This window comes from Desmodus rotundus, chromosome 8 (assembly GCF_022682495.2).
Source record: "Desmodus rotundus isolate HL8 chromosome 8, HLdesRot8A.1, whole genome shotgun sequence".
NCBI lineage: Eukaryota > Metazoa > Chordata > Mammalia > Chiroptera > Phyllostomidae > Desmodus > Desmodus rotundus.
Window position 1 is genome coordinate 95,091,971 of NC_071394.1, and position 23,903 is coordinate 95,115,873.

A 23,903-nucleotide genomic window follows, 5' to 3' on the forward strand; every position below is an offset into this window, starting at 1 on the left:
CCCTTTCTCTCTTCCCAGCTTCATGCTCCTAGCTTCTTCTGGGTTCTAAAGCAAGTAATACAAGTAAATTAATGCTCTCCCATCACACTGACCCTCAGGGCCTAGGAATTTGATTTCTTTTATTCCTTCACCTCTTTATAACTATAACAAGGGTAAAAAAGGAGCAAAATTAGAATACATTTAATAGCAGGTCATGTTACTAAAAAATGAGTATTGGTGGGATTATATACTATTGCAGTTTCTCTTATTGTAACCTGTGGTAATAGTAACAATAAAAATATTTTGAACGAATGATCAACAGCGATTTGACTTTGCAACACACCTTATAGTTTGCAAAATTCTTCTGCACTTATTACATATATATATTTGCCTGATGTTATAAGAATCCTGTGAAACCTGCGAGGATTCTTGTAATCCATTTTAGCAATTGAAGAGGCCATGGCAAAGTGATCTGACCAGGTGCATACACCTAGTAGGGTTAGAGCTGGGATTTTAATCTCGCTCTTTTTAACCTCACAGCCTGGTTCATTCCAGCGGGCTTCCGCCCATCTGTACTCGCTGACTAAGGTTCGTCTATTGGGCTTAAAAGTATAAGTGCCCAGGTCTGTGCTGTCTGATACAGTAGCCATGTGTGCCTATTGAGCACCAGTCTGATGTGAAGTAAGTGTAAAATACCCATTAAATCTTAAACACATTATGAAAAAAAGTAAAATATCTCACTAGTAATTTTTATACTGATTACATGTTGGCTTGATAATAATTTGGACGTATTGAGTTAATTATGTTATTAAAATTAATTTTGCCTGTTTCTTTTTACTTTTTCTTTTTAACGTTGCCATTAGAAAATTTAAAATCACATGTGCGCCTCACATCATATCTCTATAAGACAACACTGATCTCAGTGGTCACCTCTTTTCTTCTGATGGTGGCTTCCGGGGGGTAAGTCCAGGCCCAGAGAGGGGAGCGTGTGCCCCCCCTGGGTCGGAGTGCTATGCCATGTTTATCAAGTGACGGTATAAGTAACATTATCTAAGTCGGATAAAGGCACCAGGTGCCAGAGATACAAACTACAGAAGGTATGGAGGCCCAAAAATGTCTGTACATGATCCCCCCAAACCAACTCTGTATGACTCTGAAGGAGAAGCCTCCCATCCCCACCTTCCCCCCCGAGCTCAGCTGGTGGCTGTGAGGGTCCTGACTCATGGCTGTGTGACAGTATCCAGCTCCAGGACCCTGGCCCTCAGGCTTTGTGTTGTGACCTGTTTGGGCTTTGGTTTGTGGGATGGAGTTTCTTTGAGAACCCTAAAACAAGGAGATGATAAGGGCAGTATCCTTTACACAGGGCTGCCACTTTCTGGCACCTGCCTAGAGATCTTTTTTCTGTATGAAATTACATCGGGGAGACCAGCCCAAATTCCAGCTTGGAAACTGACGCTCGCTGTGCCCTCCGGCGGCTCTGCCAATGTCTCAGAGCAAATGCCTTATTTATAAACAAACACGCTCAGGCCTCCGCCCTCACAGGGACATCCTGGCCGCGGGGGCCTGGCAAACAGCAGCGCAGCCCTCTCTCCGAAGTGGGAAAACCAGGGCCAAGGGAAGAGAGCGAGCCCAGGGTGTGAGGACCTGGGGGTGAGCCAGGCTTGAAGTGCCCCAAGGAGGGCTGGACACACAGTGGCCACAGGGATACCAGCCCCCTCAGTTCAGTGTTCAGGCTTTGAAGGTGGCCACGGGCCTGGGAGCAGAGGTAGGTGGGGCTCTGACATCAGGGAGGCATGCGAGGAGGCTCACTGACAGTTGGCAGGCAAGGGCCCACCTGCTCTTCATTGAAACGTTTATAAAACTTCATATTTTCAGCCCAACTCCTGAGAGGAGGGGGCTTTCGTCAAGTTAGATGTCCTTTTTGTTTTAGGCTTATTTTTTCAACTTTTACAAAGCAACCTCTAGGATTAGCAGTCGTAGAAGTACTATGGCTATGGTGGGCCTGTACCTGTGACAGCCAGACTTCTGCCACCATTCGGTGGGGTGTGATGGATTTGGGCCTGCATAATGATGTCTGGATTTTATTTTTTGTTTAAAGTTGAGTTGATTGTTGATGTTTAAAAATAAGAATTTATTTTAAGTGCAGATTTCTTGCTTCTTTTGGAAAAAAAGTAAAGATCTGGCAACATTGCGCCTATATCCCGCCTATATCCCCACGAGGTGACACTTGGCTGGGCTGAATAACAGTTGTCCCGTTAGCCAGGGTGTGGATCTCCAGTTTGCCACAGGCCCCTGAAGACATGTGTTCTGTGTTCCTGGATATGTATCTCTCTGAGCTTCCAATGTGTCTACTCCCTTCTTCTTAGCTTTTCTTCCAACCCCAGTACTGGGCCCTGGCCACCCCACAGACCCCCAGCTGTGGGCAACCGATCTCAGCTGCATCAGCTGTCTGGTCCTGCTCTCCATGTCTCACCTTCACAGAGTAGGCCAGTGAGATGGTGACGGCCAGAGGGAGCCCCTCAGGCACGGCGACCACCAGCACCGTCACACCGATGATGAAGAACTTGACAAAGTACTGCACATAGACGGGCGTGCACTCAGGTAGCCACGGCTTCTTGTTGACCACAAAGGTGTCCACGGTGAAGTACAGCACCAGGATGATCACCGTGATGGCTGACATCACCAGGCCTGCAACACGGGGTAGGAGAGTCCTACTCAGGGGCTTTCCTGGGGCTCGGGGGCCCTGGGAATTGAGATGTGGAGCCCTTGGCCAAAAGGGCTCTGGTGTCAGGCCAAACCTAGCTCACATACCAGCTCTGCCACTTACTTGCTTTGTGGCCTGGGGCAAGTCCTTGGTCCTCAGAGAGCCTCAGTTGCTCTTCTGTACAATGCGGATACGTTTTTATTTTACATGGTTTTGTAAGGATCAAATGCAATTACTGCATATAAAGTGCCTCGCACAGTGTCAGACATACAGTAGCTGCTCAAGAAATGTGTGCTGAGCAAATGTGTGAACAAATAAGAACTGCTTGAATAGCGCTCTCACACAGTAACGATGTGCAGTTGGTGCCGTTTATTTACTCATGCATTCAGCACGAGGGACACAGCAGTAAAGAGGACAGAGTCCCTACCCTTGGGAAGCTGAGATTCTAGAGGTGGAGGCAGATAAGAAGCAAACACGAACAAGACAATTCAGATACGGGTAATGCTGTGAAGAAGACTCCAGACAACGTGCTAGATTGTGACGCGGGCTGAAGAGAAGAAAACAATCTAAATGTCCACTGGCAGACAAATGGACAAAGGAAATATGGTATATACATACAAGAGAATATTATTTGGTCATCAAGAGAAGGAAATCCTGCTGTTTGGGACAACGTGGATGGACCTGGAGGACATTCTGCTACATGAAATAAGGCAAACAGAGAAGGACTTGCATGAGGAATCGAAAACAAGCAAACTCATAGAAACGGAGAATAGAAGGGTAGTTGCAGGGGCTGCAGGGAGAGAGGGAGGGGGAGCTGTTTTTTGGTGGGTATACAGTTTCAGTTTTGCAAGATGAGGAAGTTCTAGAGCTCTGCTGTACAACTCGGTGCCTACAGTTAACAATATGGTATTATACACTTCAAAACTGGTTAAGAGGATTGACCTGTTAAGAGTTTTTACCCCAAAAAGGAACCCCCCCCCAAAAAAACAAACTATGAAAGAACACAAGGAAATTTTTGGAGATGGTGGCTCTGTTTAGTACCTTGGTTGTGGTGATGGTATCACAAGTGTAGGTGTGTGTCCAAACTCATGAAGAGGTATGCATTAAATGTGTGTTATTTTTTGGTATATAAATTATACCTCAATATAGCTAAAAGAAAAAAAGTGACATGGGCAGGTAAGGAAAGGCTACTTAAGCAAGGGTGGCCAGGGAAGACTTCCTGGAGGAGGTGATGCATAAGTAGACAGATGAACGATGAGAAGGAGCAGTCAGGTGGTGACCTGGAGGAAGAGACTTCCTGTCAGAGTAAACAGGTGGGAGCACTTTTTGGGATGAGAAAACTGAGGAGATGTGACTTGCCCAAGGCCACAGGCCAAGGAGGTACTGTAGAGTTAGCAAATGCAGGTGGCTACCTGCTGGGATCCCCTGCAACCCCTCTTGCCAGTTCCTGTGCCCATCTCCATGTGTCACAGGTGCTCTGCAGGTGCCTCTGAGACTGTGCATACCTGCAGCCTTCATCAGAGGGGGATTGCTCTTGGGCAATTGGAGTCTCCATGTCAGGAATTACCTGGGAGTGCACCCCACCCTAACTGGATGGCTAATATCCAATGGCTGATGTGGGGGTCCAAAAGCTCCACCCCCTTCCTGTGAGGTGGGCCAGACCCTGCACAGGTCTTCTGCTCCAGAGCTCCCCATAGAGCAGGTGGAGTCTGGGATTTCTCCTGAAACCTCAGCTATGTCTGGTTTCTTCCCTGGCCCTGTTGTGCCCCTTACCTTTTACAGGTCTCATCTGTGAGCACTCCCTCCCCAAATCCCAAGCTCACCCATCTTCAGCTCTGCTTTCGGGAGATTTAGCCCAAGAAAGAAACAGAGGTGGGATGTGAACCCAGAAGTACTTGATTCCGAACTCCATTTTTGGCAGGGCCAAGGAAGTGAAGGGAGATGAGCGAGGATTTTGAGAGCCATGGGGTTGTTCTCCTCGCTTTCTTCCCTGCACCTCAGGGCCATGTTTCCTGGAGTTTTCTTCATGGTGGGGATGGAGGAAATCCCTGTGCCTATTGTTCCCCCACCCCCACTTCCAGCTGTGGAGCCTCAGAGCCTGCTCAATGGTTGTCTGACAGTCGCAGGGGCGGGAAGCCAAGCTCCCAGCAGCCAGGAGCTCTCACCAGGACCCCGAGTTTAAATATAGACAGCCAAGCCTGTAATTTGTCTCCCTTCTCCACACTGTGGTGCCTATAATTAGAGCTGGGAGACAGCCGTGGAGGAGCAAGCAGCCAGGTGGGGAGGCCTTGGCGTTTGCCATGTCATTACCCAGGAGGGGAGACCAAGGCCATGTCAGACGGGCAGGGCTCACCTTACAGCTGGGCTCAGCTTCCTGGACCAGAGGGGCTATTACCAGCCTTCACCAGAGCTGCCAACTCAGTTGGGAAGCCCAGCTTGTTATGCTGGGGATCCTGGCACTGCTCTCAACCTCTTCAATCTTTCCTCTGCACTGCAGCTGGGGTGGTTATTGTAGAGCTCCAATGCATCCCTGCCCTCCCCTGCTCAAGCCTCTTCCATGGCTCACATTGTCCTTAGGATACAGCCTGCACTGCACACTCCATGCCCTGCAGGATCTGGCCCCTCTCCAGTCACCACATGCTATACACCATCAAGTGCTATACACTCTATCCACAATCTCCTTCAGTCCTCATAACAACCAGTCAAGTAGGGACTAATGTGCATCCCAATTCCAGACAAGCAGGCAGGGGTTCAGTTAGGGGGAGTTGTCTGCCTAAATTCTCACAGACTTAGCTGGGTGAGAATGCAGGCAGTGTACTTCTGGAAGCTCGGGCTTTCAGTTTCACTCTTGTCTATAAGTGCTAACTGAGCACCTACTGTAGAAGGACTCAGATTGGTTGCTGTGGTAGAGAAGGGTGGGTTTCAGGGACCATCTCATGCAAGCCACCACTTTGCAGATGAGGCAATTGGGGCTCAGCTTGGGGTAGGGCCCTGACTGGGGTCCTATTGTGTGTGCCCCCTCACACCCTGCACACTCACCTGCCTTCCCGATCTGCACAGCCAGCTTGGTGAGCTTGCCCTGGAGCACCGACTTCTCCTTCTTGTGCATGTTGGCTTTCTTCTTGTCGTCAGCATCACCACCCTCAGCACTCTTGAGGGGCTGCATCTCCATGGCGGCCGCCCCATCCTGCTGTTTGGCTACAGGTGGCAGAGCGAGCATGTGTACACACAGACACACACAGATACACAGACATGCACACACAGGTCAGCCTGCAGGGTAGGGGTGTTGGCCCCCACCCTGCCTGCCTGGGAGAGTGTGGTGAGGTACCCACTTCTCCACCTGGGCCCCTGCATGGCTGGCACAGAAGCCCTGTGGTGGGGGTCTGCCTCTTCCAGCCAGAGACACTGGTCCCAGGGTGCTGGCTGCCTAGGACCTGGAATCCAGGACACGGCAGGGAGTGACATGGCTCTACACTGTATACCCCACGGAAGTGGGCTGGAGTCCCCTCTGGGCCTCTTTCTAAAGGCCTATTGGCTATTCCCACATTCAAACAAGACACACAGGCTTGTGCTTTATCCATTGGTCCTTGGGCCATGTTACTGGGATATTAATCACCAGAGAGCAGGGACAAAAAAGGGGGCTTAAAAGGTAAAAGAGAGTGTCCCCATCCATGGGTGCTGGCCCCCTCCTTATTCAGAGCAGGTATGGCAGGCCTAGAGCCCTACCCCTTATCCCCTGAGGATCTCAAAGAACCAGCTTTAAGTTTTCAGCTAAACAGGCAGCATAGCTCAAAGGCTGGAGAGAAGCTGGCTTGCAGGTGTCTCATCCTCACTGGGTGACACCTCCATTTGGCCTGGTACCACATGAATCATAGCTACACCCCCAAACACATCAGGTAGCCGTAGCTGCAGCCACATCTGCCTCCGGCATAGCCCTCATAACTGGTGGGAAGGGGCCACAGGGACCACAGGACCCGGTTAATGCAAAAGGGTTACCTTTGCTCTGGCTGGCGTCCACAGTGCCATCCTGCATTTTACCTACACGACAAAGAATTTTAACAGACAACAGAGAACAGACAACACACATCGGTCATCACGAAGACGCAACAGGGCCACAGACATTCATGTCACAGATGGAGGAAGGGCTGAGCTGACTCCATCCCTCCACACAGGGATACTGAGGATGTCCCAGAGACAAGAACAAAGCTGGCCAGTATGTCGGCTGCAAGGTCTGTCTTGATTCTCTGGGGGCTTGGAGAGAGTGTTTCTGCAGGAATTATTTTGGCCCTAGGCATCTTACAGATTAAATAACAGCCTTGGAGGGTAAAGGGGACCAAGATTGACTGGCAGGGAGAAGAAGGGTGAGAGTTCTCAGGTCCCTAATGAGTAATTTGATTGGTGTGCCTTTTGTGGTCTGAGAGAAGGCAAAGGGGTGGGACAAGGGGGAAGAGAGAGAGAAAGAGAGAGAGACAGAGAGACAGAGAGAGAGATTGACCGATTCTAGAATGGGACATAGGGAAGTTTGGTTAATGTGTTCCTTAGTTCCTGGCTCCAGGAGAAATGGCACTACATTCTCTTTTTTCCTTTTGAAGGGGTGTGAAGCCACGGCATGGACAACTCCATGCCCAGCCCCACCGAGAGTGACTTATGCAAAGGGTGGGCAGGCACTTCCCAGCAGTGGGCTCTGAGGTACCCCGAGTATGTCCAGGGGGCTTGGCGGGAGTACTCTGACTCCCAGGGGAAGCTGCCAACCACCGCCCCCCCATTTGCATGTGTGCTCTTCATTCTGAGGGTGACCAGCTGAGGCCACACTAGATAGGAAAGGTCAGGTCAGTGGGCTCCAATGGGTGCCCCCCACTGCTGGTCCTGCATACTGGGCCCTGATGTTGCCTAGTGCTGTGGAAAGGGCTGAGTCTGAGGCTCCCTACCCCTTAATCAGGGCTGCCTGGGAGGCCTTCTCCACAGATTGTGGGGTGTGTTAGCAGGGTGGGAGGGAGTGGTGGCTCCTGCCTGGTGGCTAAGACACCTGCTTTCACCTATCAGCACTGTGGACAGGGACACCCTGTCCTCTGAGCTCACCCAGAACTCTGCCTGCGGGCCTCACCACCTCTGGAGGAATCTGAGGAGGTCAACGCCCCTTGGACATTTGCTGCAAAGGTGATTCCCACAGCTCACATTCTGGAAAAACCCACCATGTGCCAGGTGCATACATGACCTTCATGATGTCATCTAGTCCTCACCACATCCTTACAAGATTACAAGGGTGCTCTTGTACTTACACCCATTTACAGATGGCTTGGAGAGGGAGAAAACCTTCCTGGGATTCAGTTGGTAAATGGAGAGCTGGCCCCAAAGTGTGTGCATGTTTCTATCCAGTCAGGAAGAAGACAGCCACCTCTTAGCCCCTCTGAGCCCAGGGGAGGGGCATTGAGGTGGCACTGAGGTGACTGGGCTCCTGAAGTCCCTGCTTGACACCAACTAGCTGTGTAGCGTTACCTCTCCCAGCCTTTGCTCCCACCTCTGTAAAATGGGGATGCAACGTTCACCTTCCGGAATACCTAAACGTTGGATTAGTAATAACCACTGGGCCATTCATCAGTCTTCGTGACACCCTGCAAGGCAGGTGGGAGGGCTTTTCTCACTCATTTTACAGATGAGGAAACTGAGGCCAAGGAAGGTTCAGAGGCAGCCCTCCTATGGAGCATCCTGATGATAACCTTGTGGCTGCATGATGAGTTCCATAAACAGTGTCATCAGCATCAGTACAGCCCCATTGTAGGGAATCGGGGTGGGGTAGTGGCTTTCCTGGATCCCAGATCCACACTCTCTCTCCAAGGGAAGTGTAATGCTCTCCTCACAGCCTCTTGCAGCAAAGGCTCAGTGGGTTCAAAGACAAAGGTCCCCGTTGCTCTACTGTAAAATTCTTTCTAATGGATTTAGAAACAAAAGAGAAGAAGGCCTTTTAGAGTAAACAGAAATGAACTACAACAATTATTTTAATTTTTAAAAATAATTTTACAAACTGGGCTGAAGGGCACCAGAGGACTCCGCTTCAATAGTTGCTTTACATGGCACAAAGGGGACTTTATTTGTATTGCACATTATCAGAGGCAATAGCCTGTGTGCGTGCCCATTAACCAAGCTAGCAATTTCCTCTTTTATTTCCACAGTGACCACGTGGCCAGAAAAATAATCACTGATGCATATGTTTGAGAAAGGGAGTGGTGTTCTGGGGGTGCCCTGAAGCAGATGGTGTGGTTTCTCAGAAGCAAGGGACTTATTGGGGGCTCTCCTTAGCTAAGCGGGTGCTTGCCTGGCCTTGGTACTGTGGCAGGATGGTCAGCTCTGGCTGTATGTGTGCCCTGCAGGATGGGCTGTGTTTCAGGGGAGCTGAGATACAGGGCAGGAGCCAAGAGGGGGAACTGGGTGGAGACTCGGAGGCCCCTCTGCATCAGATGCCAGATGCAGCTTTGCCAGCTGGGACTGTTCTCTTCAGGCATTGCCAGGGACATAGGTGTGAAAGCATGGATGTGGGGCATTCATGGAGAGGTGACCTGAATCTTTGGGGAGACAGACCACTAAGTAGGAGACCTGGGAGATGTCACTTGTCTTTCCTGCTTCTCCATTTCTTTCTTTGTGAAATGCAACAATTTCAACCAAGGTGATGCTTATGAGAAGCACCCCAAAGTGCCCTATAAACGTCTGGAGTTAAGAATGATGTGTAATTAATTAATCATAATTATATGAGACATATTAAGTAGTGATTACATTTATAATAATAAAAGAAATAATAAAATAATAACGGCCATCATAAGGCCTCCAAGATAAATGCAACACAACCATCTTCAGCTGGGATGGGGTTTGGGGAGTAAAGGCGGAGGGAACACTGCCACTGAATTTGTTTTCTACCTCCAAGTCATCCCGATTTGGCTCAGAAGAAGGAGGGAAAAGGAACAGCTACTTCTCTCACCACGCCTCAGCCCTGCGCTTCTCAACCTTTAATGCACTCTCTTGGAGACTGGAGAGCTTGTCAGAATGCAGATTCTCATTTCAGTAGGTCTGCGTGTGGGGGCGGGGGTGCTAAGATTCTGTATTTCTAACAAGCTCCTAGGAGATGCCCAGCCTTCTGGTCCTCTGATTACATTTTGAGCAATGGCTTAGAGCACTGTTTCCCAAAGTACATTATGGGGGCATACCGGTCCTACAGGATTCAGCCAGAAAGCATCCTGCAGCCCCATCAGCCTGGGAACCCCTGAATGGCTCTGTATCTCTCCACTTCACACCAGCATATGCAGGCAGCGAGGAGTCCTGCCATGAGGAAGTCACCAATTCTCCCCAGAGGTTATTAAACATCTTTGGATCATTTTCTTGGGGGGAAGGCCTCTGTTAGTATCCATGTGAAGTTTACAAGACACACTCCATTGAGAAATCCTGAATCAGGAAGAGGAACACGCACTTTAGAGCCAGCCAAGCCTGGGTTCAAATCCCCGTTCTGCTACTCTCTAGCTCTGTGACCTTGGGCTAGGGCCTTGATCTCCCTAAGCCTCAGTTTCCTCATCCTGAAAGGGATAATAAAGTCTGTCTCAAAGTGTTGTCATGAGGATTACATGAGATGGCAATCATGAAATGCTTGCAAAGTGCCTGGTGTACAGTTGGTGGCCAAGAAATGTCAGTTCCCCATCTTTCCTGAAGTTTTTCTTGGGATATGTAGAGTTTTCTGCTATAGCTTGGACGTGAAGGTGCTCTGTTTTGGGAACCAGCCAGCCCAGATGCGGGCTCTGGGGGAGGCAGGATGTCACATCCTGTTTCCTTTTCCTCCAGGCTGTGGGTTTGCCTACCTCGTTTCTCCCTGCCATCCCTCGCCATCCTTCCCTGATGCATGGCACCTCCCACACCCCAAGCTGTCTTCCTTTCTCCTCCTGTTCCTGAAATAGACCCACACCCAAATTAGCCCTTCTTGGCAAAATGCTGTTTGCAGAAGTGTCTTGCCGAGCCCCTGACATCTATGAGGTGCTTCCAACCTGGGTCCCTTTGAATCCAGGTGGCTCACCCAGAGGTCTGGGGCAGGATGAGGTGGGATAAACCTCCATGTCTTCCAGGAGTGGTGAGGAGCAAATGCTACAGTGGATGAGAACCCCAGAGCCCGGTGCCTGGTATGCAGCGATGCTGGGGCACTGGCTTCATGACTGAGCCCTAACAGCTGTCAGCAGTTCAGGAGCAGACTATCATGTTATCTAATTTGGGGACAGGGAGCATATCTGAGTAACAGAAGACTCATTACTCTGGAGATGGGAGGGTATAGATAGAAGAAATGTTGTAAAGGTTTGGAGGCAAGCGCATGGAACTCCTCCCTGCCTGTGTGTAAAGAGGTAAGATGCAGACTAGGTACAGTGGCAGCACCCTCCCCCTGAGGGGACAGTCAGAAGGCAGAGACCCAGGACAAATGCTCCAGCACAGGCAACAGCGAGAAACACCAGTCCACATCTGAAGGCCAGAACCAGGCCCGAGCCCAAGCAAAACCCCTGCCCGTTTGCTCCATGAAAAAGAAGAGGAAGAAATCTCTACCAGTGGCTCAGCCATGCTATAGGGTGGGGCCAAGGGCTGAATCCTGGCCTGGGTCCCCCTACCTCGATGTAATTTTAGAGTCGAGGACTGGAGATTTCACTGGGGACCCAGAGGCCAGCTTCAGCCCAGGTCCTGACCCCAGGCCTTCTTCCCAAAGCAGGGGCCAGGAACGTACTTAGGAGAGGGCCACACAAGTGGGACACTGCTTCTTGGGGCCAAATCTGAAGACCGGGTCATGCTCCTCTTCAGGGCTCCATTGGGGATCAAGGGCCCCACAGGAGCCATTTTGGTGCCGCAAGTGGGCGTGGAGCTGATTCCCGGTGGTGGCTTCTCTCTTAAGCGCCTGCTCCAAGTGAGAGGACGACTGTCCCAGAGCTGTCCATGCACATCCAAGATCTGTGCGGTCCAGAACAGGGAGAGGCCAGCCCAAAGTTGGGGGTGGGGGAGAGAGACACCCATCCACCCAAGACCGAGAGCTCGCCATGGGAGACGTACCATTGACTAGGCTGGTATTTGCACTATCTGCAGCATTTGAACCTGCCGCACCATCGGCCGCTGCGGGGGTGGGAGGGATGGAAAATGCAGTGTGTCACAATGGAGAAAAGCAACAATGCAGAACAGCAACAACAATAAAGACATGAACAAATTGTGGCAAATAACATGACTATATTCCTAAAAGAAAATCTCCATTGGAGATCAAGAAACTCATATTTGGGGTTGGGAGTGAAATGTCCTCATAGAGATGCCACAGAAGTCAGGGGGAAAAAAACTCAGACATGGAGGGTCTTTGAAATAAAACATGGAGGATGATCAATGCGGTTAGGCGGGATGGCACTATTCTGTGGTGAGGGTCCGGGGTGACGCACTCCGCTGGCCCAGCCAATCTGGTGGGTCCCTGTCAGAGAGGGTTCTATGAGGAGAGGGGTTTTGGCTTCCCATCAGGGCCAGAGGGGCCCATGGCATGGAGTCAATTCATAATGTTCAACCATTGGTGCACTACAGCCCTGACCATCCTGAATGGGTTTTGCTATGACCACCACCACATGTATTGGCAGGACATCCATCAGAGGCAGTGATTTAGCAGGATTCATGCCCTTGACTTAGGCCGCCACCCATGGCCACCTCCTCCTCCCTAACCAGCACTCAAAAGATTGCCTTGGTAACCCCATGTGAGATGCCCCACCATTTAAAAGGTGACATCAAACATGTCATATTCTGTGCATGAGACAGAGAAGGTATTAGCGAGTTTTCCTTAATTTAGAAATTAAAAATAATGCGAGATGGTCAAATTCACTCTTGTTGTTCTTTCTTGGGGTGGGAGAACAGCTTCTGTGGGAAGGAGAGGGAAGAGACTGCTGGGTGAGGTAGACACACTGTGGGTGAGTGGGGAGTCAGCCAGGCTCTGTGGGGACAGGTTGGGGAGAAGGGCTGTGGGGTCCCATGGTGATAGGCCCCTGCATTGTGTGCATGGGGCCGAGGGCTGTGTGGAGACTGCAGCAGTGCCATTGGCATTGGACTAAAGGATGGCGCACTGGAGGGGCAAGTAGGCCGAATGGGGTGTTGGCTTGTCCTGTGAGGCTGGCATCACCTGGGACACAGCTGAGGGTATGGTGGGGCAGAGCCCCCGAGGTTAGGGAGCCTCCTCCAGCTGTGTGCTGGGGTCGAGGGCCCAGGCTCAGTGGTCAAAAGCTGCTGCTATTTCTAAAAGCCCCATCTACCCTGAGGGGTGTCTTACTGTACCTGGTAGCTGAAGGCCATCCCCCTTCTTCTCACCTGTGTGATGATTTTTGAGACATATTAATGAAGGAGAAGCACACACTGCCTCATCTGTGCGTACACACACACACGTACACACACATCCTGGCATGCCCAGGGTCATCCTGAAATGGGTACCCATGATTGTTGGGCTTTAGGTAATGTCCCTGATGAAGGGGATGGGATGGCAGTGCTGAGGGGACCCAGCCCCAGCTGTGCTGCTCACGGGGGACAGAGGGGCGAGGCTGCCCCCATCCTCTTCTGCTATGTCTCCTCCACATCCCACTTCTTCCTTCATCTGTTGGGTGCAGGTAAATGTTGAGTGAAGGACCCTGTCCTATGCTTTGGGGCAGGAGAGGCCTGTCTTTCTACTGGCATTTTCAAAAACACAGGTCAAGCCTGTGGGAGCTTCTGCCCCTCACCCACAGCCCAGTGAGGCCAAGGAAATGGGCAAAGGTTGCTGCATCCTGCCCAACTGCCTGCAACTTGGGGCCATAGCAAGTCATAGCTTCTATGTCATTGCGTGGACACTGTACTGACATTCTCTGGCCTCTTGGCCAGGACTTTGTCCTCAGTTTCAACCTCAGCTCTCCCCTTGCTCTCCAGATATGGATTTCACAGAGCTCACCTCAGTTCCATTGTTCCTATTGGTGGGGCAGCTAAATCTTAGGGGGATCCCATTACAAAATGGGTTTCACCCTTGAGGACAAGTAACCTTTGATTGTGACCCACGCTCTGTGCCTGGTTGACTTCTGAGAGCTGGAGGTAGCAGGACTGCCCATAAAACTCAAGGATGGTTCGGTCACCTGCCATCTCACCTCCTTACTCTGGACTCCAGGAAGTCTGGGTGATGGGCGCCCTCATCTTAGGGAGGAGACAAGAAAAAAGACTAAGGATGAGAGAGGGGGGCTGTCCTGACCAAGTGGAAGTGTTGGGTGAGCAGCCAGCTATGCTGGGGCTAGAGGCTTGGGCTCCTGTGTCTTCTGAGCATTCCTCCTCTGCTCTAAAGGCATCTGCAGCCCAGAATGGCAGCCTGCTGCTTGAGGAGGGCCCCGGGAATGAGCAGTCTTGTTTCCAGGGGGAGGAGGAGCTAGAACCCAGATGAGGTGGCAGTGCCAGGGACATCTGGGAGGGGCTCACAGCAGTTGACTTGGAGTCACCTCCCCTAGAAGCTCCTGTGCCCACATCTGGGGAGAATCTATGATGGGTGGGTTCGCTGCCCTGCTCAGCGCAGATGAGAAGAGTGGAGGGACATCCAGTGGGATTTCTACTCAACATCAGGAGTGATTATGGGACCAGGTCACGCTCGAGGTTGGAGACTCAACAAATGCTCAGCACCCTTGGCCTAGCCTGGGAGGGAGGAAGGGCTTCCGTGACATGACTGGACAAGACAGAGACTGGGACAAGACCCTGGAGATGGAACAGACAGAGCCCTCCTGGCATGAGCAGGGCCTTGAGGATGCAGGAGGTGGCTGCTGGCACAGGGTGTCAACATAAAAGGCACTTAATAACTGTTTTGTGGAGTGAATGATTCAACAACAAAAAAGTGGCCTTAAGACCTCCTCTTCTGGTCCGCAAGGGTGTTGCGCTTACCTTTCTTGTCTTTCTTCTCTTCCTCCTCACCGCCGGCTCCCAGCAGGGTAAAGATAATGCCAGTCTGAGAGTTCACACCCACAGCGGTCACCACCATCCGTCCAGAGCCCTCCATCACGTGGGTCCCTAGGGAAGGAGATGGAAGCCAAGTTATCATTGCACGGCCCAAGTCCCCTCCCCAAAGGAGTGGAAGGAACTCCATCCAGAGTCTGCTCCTGGCAATATGCCTGCTGAGGGTAGGGCACCGCCCATGCTTAAGGTTCAAACTATGAACCTTTTAGGATGATTTCTCCTTGGGACAGCACTGTGATGGGCCTGGGGCTCAACACTGCTAGACCTCAGTTCTCAGGCCCTCAGACGGCTCAGACCTACCACCTACCACCCTCTCCTGCAGTGTCTCTCCCTCCCTCCAACTCTCTCTCGCTTCTCCTATGCCACCTTTATAGGCCAAGCAGGGACCACTCTCTCTTTTCCCTATTGATCTGGAACCAGACCTCACTGTGATTAATTCTATAACCAGCAAAGAAATGCCAACTAAGCTTTTTACAGGACTGCTTAAAAGGGGGTGCATCCCCCTCCCACAGATCTGGGGAAAGAACCCAGGGCTCTCTGAACTTCGGCGAGAAAATGACGACATCTTTATTTTTGCAAACATCTAACTGAAAAGCAGCATTTCTCCCCACTATGCATGCAGGCAGCAAACCCCAGGAGTACCAGTAGCACCCCAACGCCACTGCACATGTTACAGGAATCGCAGGTTTTTTTCTTATCACTTGACAGCTGTTGCAGATTTCATGATGCTCACCCTTACTTTATGACTAAGGCAGTTATTAAACTCACTGCTGATCTTGACATTCAGTGTACTAATGAAGAAGCACGTACACTGCTGTACCACACCTTTTATTACTTTATTTCAATCTCACTGTCGTCCTTGTAATCCGATGTATTTTGTTTTATGCATCTCAAAGTGTTAATCTGAGTAGGGGTGGCATATGATGGCACCAGACTTCCCTAGACACCCATGATGCAGAAGTTAAGAACTCCTTTCCTGGAATTTTAGATTTTCCAAACTGGGTTCCAAGGGGCCCTGGAGTTTTTTCACGGGGGCAGCAGGAGCAGCTGGGGGGTAGGTGAGGGAGGCCTTTGGTCAGAGTGGCTCCACTTTCATGCACTTTTGGGGTTTCTATGTTGACTACAGGGCCTTGTTGCTACTGTATGGGTCAGGGAACAACTTGTCCAAGACCACCCTGGTAGTTTACGGCCGAATGAGATAAAATGCAAAGGCAAACCCACTGAACAGGTGGTATACCAATATAATAAAATATTATTCAGTCTTAAAAGGGAAGGGGGTTCTGACATACTATCACATGGATCAGCCTAGAGGACACTATGCTAAGTGAAATAAGCCAGTCACAGAAAGACAAATGCTGTCTGAGTCCATTTACATGAGGTCCCTAGAGTAGTCAGATTCGGAGACAGAAAGTAGGACCGTGATTGCCGGACGCTGGGGAGGGAGAAGGGGGAACAGAGTTTAACGGGGACAGAGTTTCAGTTTTACAAGATGGAAGAAAGTTCTGGAGATGGATGGTGGTGATGGCTGCACAATGATATGCACATGCTTGCTGTCATGAGGCTGTACACGTACTGGTTAAAATGGCCCATTTTATGTTATCTGTATTTTACCATGACAATAAAAAATTGGAAAAATACGGGGCAAAAAGGAAACCTGCTGAAGCTGTGGCCTCACTGAGGAAACAAGTGACTGTGGTGCGAACAGCGGGGACCTGGAACGGGAAATGGACAGCCCAGGACTGACATCACACGACTGCTGGCCCTTTATCCCCAGGCTGGTGTTGCGAACGCATGGCTACTGCGTCCTGCCCAGAAACTTTGTCAGAACAGATGCGCCCCTCACAAAAAGAGAGTTGGCACGTGTGACCAACTGGGCCTGAGTGGTGTCATCGGCAAAAGGCTCAGGGCACACCTGGGGAGCCCCCTTAGTCCTGCTGGTGGCCACTCTATTTAGTAAAGGACAGTCAGGTGCCCATTTTTCCCTGATTTTAATTTTTACCACTCTGAGTAGGAAACTCTCTACAATGCACCACATACTTCTCTCTTCAACAGAGAAGCAGGAATCTAGACCTCGCTTAGGGTAGTGTCTCAGGCTGTTCTCAGGCCGCAAAGTATAAGAAGTAGGTTGGGTTTGCAAGACAGGGTCTGAGGGGCCCAATGGCCATGCACACTGACCCCCGACACTACACAGCCAGATGACTTGCTTCAGTTCTGCTTGTTAATTTTTTCTGCTTTCCTTTCCAGATTGATTGCCACTTCTTGTTTCAGGGTAACTTGTCTCTAACAGTTTCTCTTTGTTTTCTAATTTGCTTTAATCTTGATGTCTAGGTTAATAAACTCATTAGAATGGTATCTAAAATAAGTGTTAAGAGTTCTGAGTCAGGACTGGAAGAATTTCCTTAAAGCAAGGAATCTATTGTCACTTTATAAGAGGTTTCCCTTTGCTTCTAGGGCCCGAACAAATCTTGAGGTCATGGGTGTATCTGTGTGCGTGCACATGTGTGTGGTGTTCTAGCGTCTTGGCTCCCAGTGTCTCGGGATCTTAAAGTGCTTGACAGACAGACATTCTCCAGTAAGTTCCTTTAAGGCAGGGAGAGGTCAGTCTGCCCATTCATGAATGGTTAACTAGGCCACGAAGTCTCCCAGAAGGGGCATGAAACCCAGTGAGCTGAAACAGAACCCAGATCCTCCCCTGTGGCTTCTTGCCCACTCCCAGAACAGAAGAACGGTGCTTTGGGTGCAGGGAATAGTGGCGCAGGGACCACAGAATGACCTCAGACACCAATTCCAGCCCAAGCAGCCCAGGCTGGTATCTTCCCATCACAGGCAGGCTCCGGGGCCCACCTGTCCCCCAAGGTGCACAAACAGGGGAACCAAGGCCCAGTAATGGGACCCTGGATATTATGATAACTTGCTGTTAAAATGCTCTGTTGTGCACCAGCGTAGCTAGTGTATGGGCTGTCAGGAGGGGTCATTAAATATCAACAGTGTTAGACAGATGAGGAAACTGAGGCCCAGAGAGGTCATGTAGGGTGGGACTGGGGTCACTGCAGCTCTTTAAAGGTGAGGGAGGAACACACTTCACTGCATTCAGAGTGCAGACAGCAGTGACGGTATCTACCACTACCTTCTGGAGGATGCCTGCTCTGTGTCAGGCAGCATGCTAACCCTTCCTACCAATCATCTTTGAGCCCTCACACTGGCCCTCGGTTTATGGGGGAGGAAGCTGAGGCTCAAAAGTGCCTTGCCCAGGCTCACAGCTGGTGGGGGGCAGAGCCAGGAATTTAACTCTCTGAGCCTGTTGTCTTTGTCAGGCACCACCTCTCCCTTCAGGAAACAAGGTCTTCACACCCTGATCTCAAACACATTTGTGAGTCTGCTCTTCCTGGGTGGCAATGGAGACACTGCTCCCCACCTCCCCTCTAGGTGGGATGGAAAAAGACACAGGGGGCCAATTTCCACACAACATAATCAGACCCCACCTCAAAAAAATCACCTCTAATCTAATCACTCCCATCGAAGCAGGGAGCTGGTGGCTCTGCTCTGGGAGGCACAGAGGAGGGAGAAAGGTGGAGGAGGCCAGGGAGGTGCCCTCTGGCCACAACACAGGGGTCAGTGGTGAAGCCACAGCATGTCCCCCGCCCAACCTCAGATGACCACAAGGTTGTCCTTTAGGCCTCAGCAGTAGATGGAGCATCAGCGTCCTCTTCTGGCCCTCCCTCCTTCTATGCCCTAGCTTCAGCTCTGACCACTGTCCCCCAGCTCAGCCACCCTCCATAGCTCCCCAAAGTCTAAACACCTCCATCAACATCCCCTGGGTCAGACCCCAGCCTTTTTCTGGCCCTTGACCACTGATTTCTGCTCTGTGGCACTGCCCTGTGAGGGTGCACAGCTCACTGGGCCTTTATGTCCAATCGTTCACTCCCATTGCGCACCCAGTTACCACTGCCTGAATGCCTTCCCCCTACTTCTCCTCCAAAATGTCCTCCTCAAGCTTCCCTCTCTCTCACCAGGACCTAGGGTCTGGCTGCCCCCACTGCCAGAGAAAGAACTGAGTGTACCAGGTCAACCCCCAGGTTGTTACACCTTAGCTCCAGGGCCCCCTACAGAGGACAATGCTTTACCCCAGAGCCTGTGGCTGTAGAACCCCAGGCATGCAAGTCAAAGGTTGGATAACTAAATCTCTCAAAGGAAAGCTGCAGTTTTTGGGTAGGCGCTGAGGTGAGAGCCCTTTGGGTGTGGCCCCTGTTCTCTGCTCCCCGGTAGGGCCTTGCCCTAGGACCTCACTGTCCATGGTCTCCTGGGCACCATTCCTTAGCCCCTACCTCATCTAAGCTCCCGTGGAGCCCTTCAGAATATACAAGCATGGTGGGGGGAGGGTTGGATAGAGTGGGCTCTGAGCTGAGGAGGAGGGGACCTGGGAGCCAGTCTGGTGTCTGCTTCTGATTTGCTGTGTGACCTGAGGCCAGCCCTCTTCTCTCCAGACCTCAGTTTTGTCTTATGCAAAATGGGGGGCTCTGGCTTAGGTCTCACTTCTCAGTGATGAAGTTTGGGTGTTTGGGGTCCCTGGAGACAAGGGCCACCCCTGGCTGGGGTAGGGCAGCCTCCATTAAAAGGCTCCATCTTGGAAAGTTTGGATCCGAGCTTAGATGGGGCCAGCAGAGGCCTGTGTGGACAGACTGACCAAATGTGGAGTCTCCTGCCAGGGCCGCACTTTTCATCTGATGGACAGATGTGGTGGAGTGGCAATTCTGTCTCTGGGGTAGGAAGGGAGTGTCCCCTGTGATCCCTGCTTTCCAGGACCTCTCAGTCTAGTTGGGTGTGAGGGGAGCACACAGCCACACAGACCAACAAAAGCACAAGACAACAGAAACTCAAGGGCCCAGTGGCCTGGCAGGGGGCACAGCTCAGGTAAAAGTGGGGAGGTGGGGCAGGGGGATGGCAGAGAATCAGCTGGACTGAAGCTCAGGGCTTATGAAGGGAGGAGTAGGAGAGAACAGGATTGTGGAGCAGCCTGCGTGGAGGTTTGCAGAGTTGGGTCCTTGCTTGGTGTTCCATAGGAAGCCACTGAAAGTATTTCTGGGGGGAGGGAGGAAGAAAACTAATCTTTACTGAGAGTTCACAATGTGCCAAGTGCTGTCTGAGCTGCTGAGCTGCTTTCTCCAGCCAGCTGTCTAGTTACTCTGTTAGGTAATCATCATCCCCCCATTTCACAGACAGGGGAGCTGCCCTGGGAGGTCATCTCTATGTGTGGCTTGAAGAGGGCAGAGCTGGGGTGGAGTGAGGGTGGGGCTCTGGTCTCTGTTCTTTCCACCTTGCCAGGAAGGCTTAGGGGCAGTGTCAGAAGGCAGAAAGGGAGATGGAAGCAGGAGAGTGGTGGGAGAGCTGTGTCATCCATCCAGTTCCTGTCCATCCGTGAGAGAAAAAGATCAGGCCCAGGGAACACTGCGGCTTCTGCCAACTGGATGGCCTGTCCTGCCCTGCCTTTGCCTTTGACCTAGTAGCAGAGGGTAGGCTAGAACCTTCCCAACTGCAGGTTTGAAGCCCATCTCTACTTTAGACTTGCTATGAGCAGCAGGAAATGGCCCCTACCTGGCCTAGTCCAGATGTTGGCTGTCTTGTGGCCAAAGCCTCATGCAGTGGCAAGTGGAGTACATTGAGCCTCTGGCTGCAGAGCTGGAGGGGCCAAGTTTTACAAAATGAGGCTTCTGAGCTCAGAAAGGGCAAATGGCTGGTTGAGGTTGCACAGCACCAGAGGCATAGGTTAGGGCTTGAACCCAGTGCCCCTCACTCTCCTGGTTTTGACTTCCCAGGCCTCTCTCTGGACAGGAAGAGCAGTAAGGTCACACCGTCTAAAAGGTCTCTTTCTGGGGGTAGAGATATGAAAAAGGGATGCAGGCCCTATGGTTCCCAGCCTGGATTCAGTTCTTTCATCATTACTGTTACTGACACAGTTAATAACAGTAATTTCGCACACTTGCAGAGCACTAGACATGTGAAAAGCATTTCAGCGCCTGTGAGCCTGTCCCGGTCACAACAGCCCTGTGAGGTAGGTTTTGGTGCAAGCACAACCCCGAGCCCCACCCATCCGAGGCCTCTGGTTCAGAAAGGTTGAATGATGGCCCAGGGTCACACAGCTGTGAGTGATGGAGCTGGGACTTGAACCTGTGCTCTATCCACTACACCCCGCTGCCTCTCATGGAGAAGAGGCAGGGTAGTGTAATGGAGAGAGCACTGGCTGAGCAGCAGACGGGGTCTTCCTGCAGTCATGGTATCGTCCTAGGCTCCCTGGAGGCAGTGGCAGTAGTGGCAGGTTTGGCTCTCCATGATCGGCCTACCCCTTGGTGGGCAGGGTGGGCAGCAGGCCCAAGAGGGCTTGCTGATGTTCTGTGCAACCTCGTGTTGTTAATGCTCTGGCTCCAGGGGTGATGGAGGAGGGTGGGGGTCCTGTGGGGGGCAGAGCTAATGGGCCTTTTGGAGCTAGACCCTGCTGCTTTTGCGGACAAACCCCCACTCTGGTCCCCTGGCCCATCCGTGGCCACAGTGATGGCACCTAATCGTTGGTTTCCCAATGGAATTTACCATAAGATATTTCAAACAGGCCATGCTGCTGGGTAATCAAAGTCGCAGGGTCCTTGGAGGCAAGCTCACTCATGGGGGCTTCAGGAAGAGTACAGGGCTGGGAGGCTGGGGGACTGGGGTCTTGCTCTCACCCTGCCCTCTGCTCTGCCCTGGGCCTCACACTGTCCTGGGCCTCAATTTCCCTAGCTGCAAATCAAGATAAGACTAGGTTCTCTAGGGATCTGGAAAGCCCCCAAAAGGCTGCAAAGTCACAAGTCTGGGCATTTATTTTCCATAAGAGGGATTATTGACTCCATGGGACTCTCATGGGAGTTCATGACCTAGGAGGGTTCAAAACCACTGGCCTTCCATGAGAGGCAAAGAAAGGCTAAGGAGCTCCTCCATGTTAAAAGAGGCTGAAGGTGCGGGACATCTAAAAGCCACACAGCATCCCACACTGGGTCCCAGATGGAGGATGCTGTGGAGAACGTAGGCAAAGGTGAATATGATAGCATATTAGGTGGCAGTACTGCATCAACGTCAAGTTTCCTGAGCTGGCTGGCAGCTCTGCTGTGGTTATACCTGAAAATATCCTTTTCTTAGACAATAGACCTGAAGTGTGAAGGGGCCCAGGGCCATCGCGTGTACATGACGAGGAACAGGGAGAGAGTGGATGGAGCGAAACGGTAACAACAGTTGAACCAGAGGGAAGGGCATGTAGACATTCTTTGTACTATTTTTGCAATTTTTTCTGAAAGCTTGAAATTATCTTAAAATACAAAACAAAAAAGAAACGGGCCAGGTCAGAGTTTGTGCTCCAGGGCCCACCCATCTGTTTCTTGACTCACACAAGCTTTACAAGAATAGGGATTTCTTGCCAACACTTAAACATTGGGAGATGGTGCGTGAGAATCTGGATCGCTGGCTTCTCCTGCAAAGGGAACACTGCAGCTGCACTGAGTGGCACTTCTGTAGGCAGCGGCCGGAAGCAGCTGTGCTCTGGTTTGTTGCCCATGGTCTCCCTGCCTGGCCCCGGGGACGTGTGAGCCTGTGATTCCTGAGCATTTGTACTCTGTCTGGTCTGAAGAGCCTGATGTGGGCGGGGGACTGCCTGGCCGTTCTGGGGAAGGAGCTCCAGGCCTTTAGGATTTGTTTTGTTCCTGGAGCACTGGGAACATCAGAGTCTCTCTGAAGGTTGATCTGCCCCATTTGTCAGATGGGGAGACTGAGGTTCTAGGGTGGGCAGAGGTCACAGCTGGAGCTGATGGAGGGCTGGAACCTGAGTGCTCTGACTCCAAACGCTGCTCTTGTTCCACACATAGCACCTCACACTGTATTATTTGCAAAGGACAGTCACATCCATCTGTGTATGTGGTCCCCACAGTAGCCCTGTACGGTAGGCAAGGGGAAGCGCCCTCCCACCCGCTCCCCCACTGCATGGACACAAACATGGAGGCTCTGAGAGGGAAGCAACATGCCCGAGGCCATGCAGCAAGTTCATTCCAGAGCCTGGATCTGGCTCAGCCTGGCCCGACTCTTTTCTTTCTACAACTCAGCGCAGCCTTTCTCCTCACTCTGTCAGGCAGTGCCTGAGCCCCTAAGTTGTGCAGGGCTCACAGGTGGAGCTGGATGTGACCTCCTGATAACCTCAGGCTCAGGCTCAGGCTCCCGCCTGCTTGGTCCAGTCTGGGTGAATGGATCCATGCAGAAGTGCATCCCAGGGCATCTGTCTATGTCTGCTTATCTGCCTACGGCCAAAGATGGAAGGGGCCCATAAAAGTGAGACCCATTGGATCTGGGTGGGTGGTAAGACTGCGGATGGGTTTCGCTCTTTATTTTATTTGAGATGGCTTGCACAGTGCAAAACTCAATCAATGTTGACGAGGCTGTGCCCGAATGGGCTAAGCACGGTGTGGATGTCACAGGCTGTCGTGTGGGTCCCAGACAGTATGGAAGTGACTGCCAGAAGTGGTGCTCAGAGAAGCCTTCATGGAGGAGGTAGGCCTGAGCAGATGGGCAGGAGGTAAATGAGCAATATCAAAGGGAGAGGGCCATTAGGGAGGAGGGAACAGCCTCAGCAAAGGCAGGGCAGAGAGAATGGAGCCAGGTGGGTCTGTAGCAGAGGTACACAGTAAGCAGGGTGTGGTGAATCTGTGACTTTCACGGCCGGGAGAGGCCTTGCGTTCCGTGCCTGGGCCTACTCTACAGCCCTGACACCCACAGCCTCTCCAGACCCTGCTCACACACAATCAGTGACTGTGAACTTACTGTCTTACAGGCAGCCTTTTTTGTCCTAGAAAGGCTCTTCTGTTACAGAAGTCTTCTCTTCCCAGTTAGATTGCTTTCTATTGGGCTGACTGCACCGCTTTCTCACTGTCTTTGCCCATGAGCCTGGGCCAAGCTCCTTGCTCCTCCTTCCCCCCATGCAACTGTGTTTCTGAATGTCAGCCCTGATGCTCACAGTCACATTTCATTTTCTTCAGTCTAATTCACACTGTACTCTGGTGATCTCTGTGGGTCCTGACTAGTGTTTTCTTTTTGCCATGCTCCCTGGGATGGTGGTCTCTGTGAACTTGATGGGCACACTTTCCATATTGTGACAGGACAGAGCTCCAGGAAATGCCACTAGAAACCTTCCACCAGGTAACCTGCAATCCAAGAATCAGCACAAACG

The 23,903-nt window shown here is 51.4% G+C and overlaps 1 protein-coding gene across 13 annotated transcripts in view; it reads right to left on the reverse strand.

Moving 5' to 3' along the window:
• The window catches only part of ATP2B2 (ATPase plasma membrane Ca2+ transporting 2), a 459,739-nt gene that overhangs the window by 58,076 nt on the left and 377,760 nt on the right, over positions 1 to 23,903 (reverse strand). For 9 of the 13 annotated variants that reach the window (XM_024556440.4, XM_045192219.3, XM_053929676.2 and 6 more), the window contains 6 exons: positions 14,597 to 14,722; positions 12,989 to 13,021; positions 11,744 to 11,803; positions 6,680 to 6,721; positions 5,723 to 5,881; positions 2,453 to 2,667 (listed from right to left, as the gene is read on the reverse strand). In XM_024556440.4, coding sequence (XP_024412208.1) covers positions 2,453 to 2,667; positions 5,723 to 5,881; positions 6,680 to 6,721; positions 11,744 to 11,803; positions 12,989 to 13,021; positions 14,597 to 14,722 — 635 coding nt within the window. The remainder of the gene's footprint in view (positions 1 to 2,452; positions 2,668 to 5,722; positions 5,882 to 6,679; positions 6,722 to 11,743; positions 11,804 to 12,988; positions 13,022 to 14,596; positions 14,723 to 23,903) is intronic. The other 4 variants (XM_045192226.3, XM_053929680.2, XM_053929677.2 and 1 more) reach the window with 3 other exon arrangements.